The 12,036-nt window shown below is 33.9% G+C and overlaps 1 protein-coding gene across 3 annotated transcripts in view; it reads right to left on the bottom strand.

Annotated features, from left to right (window-relative positions):
- Positions 1–12,036, bottom strand: part of DPP10 (dipeptidyl peptidase like 10) — a 1,635,137-nt gene that overhangs the window by 93,988 nt on the left and 1,529,113 nt on the right. For all 3 annotated transcript variants that reach the window (NM_001435101.1, NM_001078070.3, NM_001435102.1), the window contains exon 12: positions 394–432. In NM_001435101.1, the coding sequence (NP_001422030.1) occupies positions 394–432 (39 nt within the window). The remainder of the gene's footprint in view (positions 1–393; positions 433–12,036) is intronic.

Raw genomic sequence — 12,036 nt, 5'->3', positions numbered from 1 at the left:
ATTATCTAAGGAAATGTTCATCTGAATAGCAATTTATGTGGAGATTTGGTCAGCTTTCTAGGCAACTTGAGCAATGCTGATGGTTCTTAGTTTATATGGGCTGCACCTTTTTATTCAACACAAATATTTACTTTTATGAATGGTCCCGAAAATGGATCCTGGTAATAATTCAACAACTTGTGTTCTATTTAAAAAAAAAGTAATCTTTTCACAAATGATGTCATAAAACCCAGGTCATATATATTTTAACAAAAAAGACTTATTCAAGCATAACAGAGCCTAAAATTCATAGAACTGAAATAACTTTTAAGAAAAAGTTATATATAAAACAAAAGAGTGAATATGGTAGAGATGATGACAAAATGTGACATAAAGAGACCGTCTATACCATACCTGTTTAGACAGCCAGGTATCTGATGTCATTTCATATTTCTGAAACAGAACAATTAAATCCATGAAGTATCTAAAGACCAGAATGAACATGTGTTGATTTCACTTTTTTCCAACAATGTTATCCTTCAGGCACTTTACCCTCCTTGCAGCTAGTGAAATACCATGAGAAATCCCATTGTCATTATTGATTTAAGCTGAATGAATAAGTACAGAACTGAAATTAAATGCTATTTTAATTACAACATCTTTTCTTTGGTGAACCCCTTCAGGATTCTCAGTTGTGCTTCACCAGAGATAGAAGATAACTGTCCAATTCTGTTTGATTACATCATTCAAACTGTTTTGAGTCACTAGACACTGTCTCTTTTCACCTCTGGCCATCATCAGAATACAAAATGATTAAGATCTTCCAAAAAAACTGGGCAAACAGCCAGGAATAAAATTTAAGTGTGGACATACTGTCATTCGATCCAGTCTTACCATAGTCACTCTTTCCTCCTAGGTAAAATAATTAAACATTCGAAATGGCAAAGCTTTTTGTATCTTTAGAATAATTTCACACATGATCAGAATAAAGTTACATATCAAAAAGCAAAATTAGACTAATCTCAATTTGAATATGTGTATATAAGGCAAATTTTAGTAATGCTATTCACATGTAGCAACTTATATCTTATGGTTCTCCGGAAAAATGATTCTATAATAAAAGTATTCAAATGGAGAAAACTAAATCAGAATATATTGGTGATTTTACCTGTATGCCAAATTATATCATTTCAAATTATAAATAATAATAATTATTTATTTATAGTTTGTTTTTACCAATTTGCCCTTTTAAATACGTGTTATTATTACATAACTACTAACCATTTCCCCTTTTCAGGGCATTTCTCTTCAAATAGATTTTTTCTTAATTTATCTACCTATATCAGAAAAACATCTAACTGAATCATTCCTTGATTTCCTATTCATATTTTGACAGTAATCATCCTTGATGTCTGTAAAACACAGATATGACACGGAGAGAGGGGAGGAGAGGGTGAGATGTATAGAAAGAGTAACATGGAAACTTACATTACCATATGTAAAATAGATAGCAACAGGAATTTGCTATATGGCTCAGGAAACTCAAACAGGGGCTCTGTATCAACCTAGAGGGGTGCAATGGGGAGGAAGATGGGAGGGAGGTTCAAAAGGGAGGGGATATATGTACACCTATGGCTGATTCATGTTGAGGTTTGACAGAAAACAGCAAAATTCTGTAAAGCAATTATCCTTCAATAAAAAAAACGTATCAGTGCCCCTGCTTATTAGTGTCACTAAGTTTTGTTACAATGCACAAAGGTCCAAAATTTCACATGCAATTATTTGTCTTACTATTTCAATCATAGTAGAAAGCAAAATCTTTCTAACTCCATAAAGAAATTGAAATAGAATATCAATAAGGTATCAATTCTGGAACATGATTGGGTTCCCATAGCTTTTCTATTGAAGCATTTTGCCTATATAGATTATCCCTACCTATATAGACAATTGACAGGTTTTCTCTAACTAGAACATATGCATGAACAATTTGTAAATGACTGTGTAATCAACTGACTAGGAAACCATCCAGAACACTTAAATAAATAATGAAATTCTGATCAGCCTATAAGCCAGTCAGATGGAAGAAGATGATTAAAACATATTTTCTAACAAGCACAAGCTAAATGTAAAGAACATCAGTGAAACCCAGTAAGGAAATGGTGATGCCCATCTGTTGTACTTTGTTGTCATATCTATGCTCATCTTTCCAATCACAGATAACTTTTTTCCTCTTTAGTTCTACCCTTTACAGACCATTTAAAAATAATGTTTAAAAATACTTGTATAATTTGCATATAGTGAAATCTATAGGTCTTAAGTGTATGTGATGAGTTTTGATAAATGTATTTACCTCCCATTAAGACATGAGAATTTTACATTTTTAAACACATTCCCTCAAGTCCCTTCACAGAGGTTTCAAAAGACAGCTACTCCTACAAACTCTTTTTCCATAGATAGTTTTGCCTGTTTTAGATATTCAGATAACTGGAGTCACATATTATATATTCTTTTTTGTGGGGTTTCTTTCACATCACATGTTTTTGAGATTCATTCATACTGTTGAGTATATCAGCATTCTGTTTCAAGTGGCAGATTGGAATGTCATTGTATTGATATGCTTTGTTTTGTTCATCAGAAGTTTCTAATTTTGATGATGTATACTTTATTTTTTTCTTTTACAATAAATGATTACTTTGTCTATTCAATATAGTGAAGTTATATTCCATCTTTTCATCTAGAAGATTGATGGTACTAGCTCTTAGATTTAAGACTTCAATGTGTCTCAAATTAGTTTTAGAATATAATGTAAGAAATGTCAACCATCCTTGTATTTTCCATCTGATTACTGATAGTTCCAGCATCATTTCCCCCAATTGAATTGTTTTGGCAACTATGTTGATTATTGATCATATAAATATGGATCTATTTCTAGAAAGACTATTCAGTACAAGTGATCTATTCGTGTGTGTGTTCTCTTCCTCCACTACAATCTCAGTTTCTGTCTTTCTGGTTATTCCTGAAACTATGTAGTAAATCTCCAATTTTTTTTTCTTTTTTAACTGGATTGATTTAGCTGGCCAGGTATTTTGCATTTCCAAATGCATTTTAAAACCATCCTTTCTATTTCTACCATAAAAGTCTGCTGAGATTTTAATTGGTATTGTATTGAAACTACAGTTTAATTTGAGTAGAACTGACATCTCCAACATTAAGTCTTTCGATACAGGTATGTAGCTTAGCTTCTATTTATGTAGGTCTTTTCCAATGCCTTGCAGGAATGATTTAGTTTTCAATATTAGGACTTTGCCACTCTTTGTTAAACATATTCATATGCATTTCATTTTTTAAAGATCTTAATATTTTTATTTTCCATCATAATATTCAGTCAGTTCAGTTCAGTTTTTTGGTCACGTTTGACTCTTTGTGACCCCATGAACTGTAGCACCCAGGCTTTCCTGTCCAACACCAACTCCCAGAGCTTGCTCAAATTCATGTCTATCGAGTCAGTGATGCCATCCAACCATTTCATTCTCTGTCATCCCCTTCTCTTTCTGACTTCAATCTTTCCCAGCATCAGGGTCTTTTCCAATGAGTCAGTTCTTTGCATCAGGTGGCCAAAGTATTGGAGTTTCAGATTCAGCCTCAGTCGTTCAAATGAATATTCAGGACTGATTTCCTTTAGGATTGACTGGTTTAATTTCCTTGCTGTACACGGGACTCTCAAGATTTTTATCCAATACCACAATTCAAAAGCATCAATTCTTTGGTGTTCAGCCTTCTTTATGGTCCATTGCTCATATCCATACATGTCTACTAGAAAAACTTTAGCTTTGACTATAAAGACCTTTGTCAGCAAAGTAATGTCTCTGCTTTTTAACATGCTGTCTAGGTGTGTCATAGATTTTCTTCCAAGGAGTAAGTGTCTTTTAATTTCATGGCTGCCATCACCATCTGCAATGATTTTGGAGCCCAAGAAAATAAAGTCTGTCACTGTTTCTATTGTTTCTCCATCTATTTGTTATCTATTTCCATTGTTTCCCCATCTATCATAATAATACCAGTCTTAAAGATACATTTTGTTGCTTCTTAAATCTTTCTTTGAAATAAGTGTAAACTTACAGACAAGTTAAAAGACCTGTTCAAGAAGCATCTTCATATCCCTTAGACATATTCCTCATGTATTTATAATTTGATACATTTGTTTTATTTTTATATCTCTCTATTGTTTCTAAACTATTTGTGAGTCTAGTAGAAATCTATTTTTTTCAAAATCAATTAGAAATTTAATTTTTTTCTAAACAATTTGATAGCAATTTTGAAGTATTGTTTCCATTTACCCCAGAATAATTCAGTGAGGATTTCTTAAGAAAACTGTGGTATCCTATACTATTAATAAAATGTTTTTACAGTAAAAGAATAATAATCAGGAAACAGAACAAACAATTGAAGTTGATTGCTGGAGTCCAGCTCCAGCAGCCAGGGAATCAGCCTGAAGGGATGAGCGGTGTCAGCAGAGAATGATGTTTATTCTGACTCAAGGTGCAGGACTGCATGTTTATTTCAAGCTTCAGGTTCTCTTTTATACTTTGACAAAAGCATTAGGTCAGAGGTTTGACATTTTCAGTTCCCCCTCACCCAGATTTATTGTCTCCAGAAATTACTGTTGCCCTTCAAACAGAGTTCCTGCTTCAGCAAATCGGTTTTACTATCCGTTATCTACTTCCTTTTATGTGTCCTATACTTAACTTGTGATTACATTGTAACTCATGCCACATCCCTCAGTTTATTTCTTATCTTTCTAAATCCTATTTGCCCCTAGTATCTTAAGCTCACTATCTCCTAAAAAAGGCTTCTAGCTATTAATATCTCTAAAATTCCTAATCTCCATAAGCTATAGTAAAATATGCCAACACTACAACATTTCTTAAATTTTTAGCTTCTAACTATTCTTAATTACTCCTAAACCTTAAACTCAGCAAACTTCTTTTGCCATAAACATTTCCCTCACAAACAGGTCTCAGATAACGATTCTTCCCATGGCCTCAAGCTGTGGCCTACGTGCTCATCCTGGAACATTCTTTGTAAAGATCCTTGAACAAATGTCAATGGTTAACTTTATGAATTATTTTCTGGGCACAACTGCAGAAGGCTTTGTGCTTTCTCATGCTTCTCTCAAGAACAATAAGCACCTTAACATTCTTTCCAGCCAACTCAACCGAAGAAAGGAAAGAACAAATCAGAATCACAAGACCTAACTCCTTCATCCTGGGACCGTGCCTGCGGGATGAGGAGAGGGGGTTGGGGCCGTGCTTCCATTTTGTCAGTAATGCCTAACGCGGCTCCTGACAGTTGATGCCTTGACGTATAAAAATAAGCTGAGAAATTCTCTTATGAATTGTGACCTATTCTGGTATTTTTGGTAAATTTATTACATTTTGTTTATACAATAATATTATCTACAAATAAAGATAATTTTACTTCTTCCTTGCCAATCATCATGATAGATATTCCATGAAAGTTACTCTGACTCGAGTCCCTAATATTTATTTAATGTGTAGAGTTAGACTGTCTATCCTTACTTTATTGTTGATCTTAAGGTAAACATGGATAATGTTTCACCATTGAATATAATATTTGTTGGTTATTTTGTGGGTATCCTGCATCAGAATGGAGATATTACTTTCTATTCATTTATGTTGAAAGTTATCATGAATGGATGTTGAGTTTTGTTAGTTGCTTTTTCTTCATCTAAGATAATTGCCTACTTGTTTTTCTATTTTTTTTCTGTTAAAATAGTGAATTACATTGATTTTAAATATAAACTAATCTTAAATTCCAGGCTAAAATCCTATTTAGTCATGATGCATTATTCTTTATATTCGCCAGAAGGATATATTAATATGCTAAAAATGTTTTATATACATATTCACAACAGATATCAGTCTAAAATGTTCTTTTTAATGTCTTTGTCTAGTTTTGATAACAGGACAATGTTCTCTTACAAAAATATCCTGCCTGAGGACAGTGTTATCTTAAAATGTAAATTATGGGAGTAGATCTGATGAGGTCTTTACAACCTCCAGACATTCTTTGGATTATATAACTTCATTGTTAACACTAGCAAGCCCCCTTCTGATGCCTATGTCAGAAGCTTTCTCTGTCTCCTTTATACTTTAATAAAACTTTATTACACACACAAAAAAATAAATTAAAAAAAATAAAAATAAAGTTGAGAAATTCTCTTTCTTTCCCACTTTCTAGAAAACGTAGGAAAGGTAAAAAAAAAAAAATCCATTTTCCTCTAGTTTTAATGAGATATAATTAACATACAACATTGTGTAAGTTTAAGTTGTACAACATAATGATGTGATATATGTATATATTATGAAATGACCAATAAAAGAGAAGTTTTGTTAATATTTATCAACTTACATAGATAACAGATTTTCTCCTTGATATGAGAATTTTCAAGATTCAGCAACTTGCAAATATATTATTACTATTCTAACAGGTAAGAGGTGATATCTCATTATGGTTTGCATTTTCCTAATGATTAGAGATACTGGGCACTTGGCTATTTGACTATATCCTTTGGAAAATACCTATTTTAGGTCATTTGCTCATTTTAATTGAATTATTACTTTTTTGCTATTGAGGTATGAGTTCTTTATATATTTCTGAATAGTAACCCAGCATCAGACATACGATTTGCTGATATTTTCTCCCATTGTTTAGGTTGGCTTTTCATTTTGTTGACTTCTTCTTTGTTGTACATAGGCTTTCTAATTTGACATTTGTACATTTATTTTTTTGTTGTGCTTTAGATGTCATATCCAACAATCCAATCCCAAGATCAAAGTCAAGAAAGTTTCCCCCTTTGTTTTCTCCAAGGATTTCTATGGATTCAGGTCTGTTACTTAAGTCTTTAGGCTTCCCAGGTGGCACGGTGGTAAAGAATCTGCCTGTCTACTCAGGAGACCCAAGAGACCCAGGTTTGATCCCTGGATTGGGAAGATCTCCTAGAGTAGGAAATGGCAACCCACTCCAGTATTCTTGCCTGAAAAATTCTATGGACAGAGAAGTCTGGCGGGCTACAGTCCATGGGGTCACAAAGAGTCTGACATGGCTGAGCACACACACACACACACACACACATTTAAGTCTTTAATTCATTTGATTTCATTTTCTGTAAGTGGTGTAAATAGGGTCCAATTTCATCCTTCTGCAGTGGTTATACAGTTTTCTCAGCACCATTTCTTGAAGAGACTGTCCTCTTCTTATTGCATGTTCATGGCTCCTTTATCAAACAGCAGTTGAATACATATGTACCAGTTCATTTCTGGGCTCTCTATTCTGATCCATGGGTATATGTGTCTTTTTATGCCACTGTCATATTGTTTTCATTAACATAACTTTTAAGCATAGTTTGAAAGCTGGGAGCATGATGACTCCAGTTTTGATTTTCTTTCACATGATTGTTCTGCTATTCAGGGTCTTCTATGATTCCATAGAGATTTTATAATCTTTTTTTCTATTTCTGTTAAAAATGCCATTGGAATCTGATTGAGAGAGCATTTAATCTACAAGTGAACATTTTAACACTATTAATTTTTCCATTCTATGAACACAAGATATCTTTCCATTTTTTTCTTTCTCCATTTTTTTATCAATGTCCTATAGTTTTTGATATAAGTATCTTTCACCTCCTAAGATAAATTCATTCCTAAATATTTTATTTTATGCATTCTATTGTAAATGGAATCTTTTTTTATTATTTTGATAGTTTGTTATTGTGTAGAAACAGTACTGATTTATGTATGTTGATTTTGTGTCCTGCAACTTTACTGAATTTATTGATTACATCTAATGGTTTTTAATTAAGTCTTCAGTATTTTCTATGTATGAAATCAACTGCATATAGAAGCAAATTTACTTTTCTCTGTCCAGGTCTGATGTCTTTTATTTCTTTTCTTATCTGAAAAACTTCTTGTACTGTGTTAAACAGGAGTGGTGAGAGTGGACACCCTCATCTTCCTGAGCTTAGAGGAAAAGCTTTTATTTTAGCTTTTCACCACTGAGTCTAAAGTTATCTATACATTTGTTATATGGACTTCATTATGTTGAGGTATATTGCCTTTATATCCACTTTGTTGAGAATTTTTTTTCATGAATGGCTGTTGAATTTTGTTAAACATATTTCATCTATTGAGATGATTTTTATCTTTCATTCTATTAATGTTGTGTATCACAGTTATGAACTTGTATATGTTGAATCATCTTTGCATCTGAGGGATGAATTTCACTTGATCATGGTGTATGATCCTTTTAATATGCTTCTGAAATGAATTTGCTTGTATTTTGTTGAGAACTTTTACATTTATTTGTTATTTCTTGCAGCATCTTTGTCTAGCTTCAGTAGCAGAGGAATGCGAGCCACATAAAATGAGTTTGAATGTATCCCCTCCTCTCTGACATTTGGGAAGTGTTTGAAAGGATTAGTGTTTATTCTTCTTTAAGTACTTGGTAATTTTCACCAGTGAAGTCATCTGGTTCTGGGCTTTTCTTTGTTGGGAGGATTTTTATTTCTGATCAATCTCTTTAGTAGTAACTGGTCTATTCAGGTTTTCTATTTTTTCATGATTCAGTCTTCATAGGTTTAATGTTCTTAGAAATTTATCCATTTCCTCTTGGTTTTCCAATAAATTGGCATGTAATTTTTCATAGCCATCTTCTATGAACTTCTGTATTTCTGAAATATCTATGTCAATTATTATGTTCTCTCTTTCATTCATATATATATATATATATATGTGTGTGTGTATATATATATGTATGTATGTATTAGTCTTGTCTCTTTTTTGGCCAGTCTGGCTAAAGGTTTGCCAAAATTGTTTATATTTTCAAAGAACCAGGTCTTAATTTTATTATTTTATTAAATTGTTTTCCAACTCTCCATTTCATTTATTTGTGCTATAATCTTTATTTTTCCTTCCTGCTGCTAATTTGGGGCTAAATTTATTCTTTTTCTAGTTATTTGAAATAAAAAGTTACGCTGTTTTTTGGACAGCTTTCTATTTCCTTGATGTGTGTGTTAATAGCTATATACTTTCTTCTTAGACCTCCTTTAAATAATTCCCATAAGTTTTGGTATATTGTGTTTCCATTACTGTTTGGGTCAAGATACTTTTCTATTTCCCCCCTTATTTTTCATTTGATTCACTGGTTGTTCAAGAGTGTGTTGTTTACTTTTCATATATTTATGTTTTCTCCAATTTTCTTCCTGTATTGACTTCTAGTTTCATATCACTGTGGTAAGAAAAGAAAAAAAAGCATGATTTTAATCTTTAATTTGCTGAGACTTGTTTTGTGGCATAACATATAATCTATCCTATAAAAAGTTCCATGTGTGCCTGAGAAGAATGTGTATTCTGATGCTGTTGCATGGGAGTGTTCTATATGTGTCTATTAACTCCACTTGGTCTATAGCATTGTTAAAATCAACTATTATCTTTATTCCCTCAATGATACATCCATTGTTGAGATAGGATGGCATTCTAGACAGGTCAGCTGTTATCATCTTGTCCAGGAAGATGGAGTTTGCTACTGGGGTCTATTTTGGGACAAAACCACTTCTGAAACTCTGAGGTGTATGTGTTGTTAGATAGGACTTGCTTGATTGTCTGTACAAGCTTCACTGTAGGATGAGCTCTACTATTGCTCCCATCAAACTTCCTAGTGAGCTGGATTGGGAAGTATAGTAGACAGGGCTATAAATTAGCTTCCTTATCCAGGGAGGGTTGGAGAGTGGGCTCCAATGCCAGCAGAGCACATTGTAAGGGACTCCAAATCAGGCAAATCTGAACAATGAGTTTCCTGAGAAGACAGGGACAAGTGGTTTTGTTCTGTAGGTGGGTATAGAAGGCTGGATGTACTGTTCAAATACCACTGTAAGTGAGGATATAGGACAGGTTATGCAGCATCCTGGGCGCTCTGGTTAGGTTTACCAGTTGGGTGGGGCTAGCGGTTGTATTGAGCATTGAATTAGCTTCAATGCTCAATTCAATGTATTGAGGATATGAAGTAGCTTCTTTACCTGGGTGAGTCCACAGACTAGGACCCAAGATTGGCAAGGCTACTGTTTAAAGACTGAATCATGCTAAACTGTGCACCAAGCTCCCTGGCAAGACAAGCATTAGTTTTGGATCTGCAGAAGGGCAAACCACTGGCTGTGTTTACTGATCACTCTGGTGCCACTGGGCAATATAGGTTTCCTGATCAGACAGTCCTGAGCTGCACTCAGTAGTAGACAGAGCTATGAACTAGCTTCTTTCTGCAGGGCTACAAACAGGCTCCAATGTTGACTGTGCTTGCCATTTGGGATCCTGAATTGGATAAAACTGCAAACCTAGTTCCCTGTCTGGATAGGATCACTGTCTTGGCTGTACAGGTGGCAAAGATGCTACTTTGAATTTCTACTTGAGCACGACCGGGAGAATGAAATGTCTGCCAAGATCTGAGAGCTGATGGCTACAAGTTCCACCCTACCCTTTTCCATCACAATCTGCAGCAGTCTAATCCTCCAAATTCCCCTTCCTGATCCTCCTGAGGCAAGACCCAAGTGAGCCTTCCATGAAGAAATCACAATTCTGGAGGAGCTAGATGTCCACCGTGGACTCTCTTTTTTCCACTGGAGAAACTGTAGGCCTAGAGACACCTCTCAGTGTGGCACACAATACCGGCCTGAGAGGAGGGGGCGGTTATATGGTCAGAGTGTAGCCACTCTTATCTTTTTAATGGGTTCTTTTCAGTCTCTGTGGCCCAGGGGGTGCTTCAGTCTCATCTCCATGTCCTAGGATTTTCACAACAGTGTCCTATATATGGATATTGCTTTTGGTCTTCTCAGAGAGACTAAAGTCTGGAATGATCTATGTTGCCACCTTGATGACACATGTGACTTCTTTTATTTCTTAAATCATTAAAGAAATCCATCACTGAAGCCACTGGTTTCTGGAGTTTTTGTTGTGGGAAGATTTCTGATCATGGAATTTAATTTCTCTAATTGATATGGAACTATTTCAATGTTTTTCTTCTTCATATATGTCATTTTTGGTCATTTTTACCTTTTGAATGGTATTTTTCATATCATATCCTCAAGAATTTATGGCATACAACTTGTTTATTACATCAAAATATTTATTTGCACTATATGATATCCACTTTCTTTTTTTATTGAGGTTATAGTTGATTTACAAAATTAGTTTTTAAGTACACAACAGTGTTATAAAATCTTTATACTCCATTTAAACTTATTATAAAATATTGACTATACTCCTTTGCTGTAAAATATATCCTTGTGGCTTATTTATAATAGTAGTTTGCACCTCTCAGTTCTATGTCTCCACTGGTAACCACTAGTTTGTTCTCTGTATCTGTGAGTCTATAACTGTTTTGTTATATTCATTCATTTGTTTTATGTTTTAGGATTCCCGTATAAGACATAATACACAGCAATTTTCTTTCTCTGTCAGATTTATTTTCCCAAGTATAATACCCTCCTGGTTGATCCACATTACTGTAAATGGCATCATTTCTTTTTTATGACCGAGCAGAATTCTATTATGTGTATATACTCTGATTAAACAACTTAGGTTTCTTTCCTATTTTGTCTATTGTAGATAATGCTATTATGAAGAATGGAATGCATGTATATATTCAAATTAGCATTTGGGGGTTTTTATTTTACATATAGATATATATACACCCAAGAGTATATTGCTGGGTCATATCATAGTTTTGTTTTTAGTTTTCTGAGGAACCTCATACTGTTTTCCAAGTGACTACACCAATTTATACTCTTACCAACAGCGTACAAGTGTTTGCTTTTCACCACATCCTCCTGAACATTTTTTTTAATAGCTATTCTGATAGGTGTGAGGTGGTATCTCATTGTGGTTTTGATTGGCTTATTGATGATTAGCAATGTTGAACATACTTTCATGTGTCTGTTGGCCATCTGGAGGTTTTCTTTTGGAAATTGTCTATTGGGGCCTTCTGACC

This window comes from Bos taurus, chromosome 2 (assembly GCF_002263795.3).
Source record: "Bos taurus isolate L1 Dominette 01449 registration number 42190680 breed Hereford chromosome 2, ARS-UCD2.0, whole genome shotgun sequence".
NCBI lineage: Eukaryota > Metazoa > Chordata > Mammalia > Artiodactyla > Bovidae > Bos > Bos taurus.
This window is presented reverse-complemented; position numbering and strand designations above follow the sequence as displayed.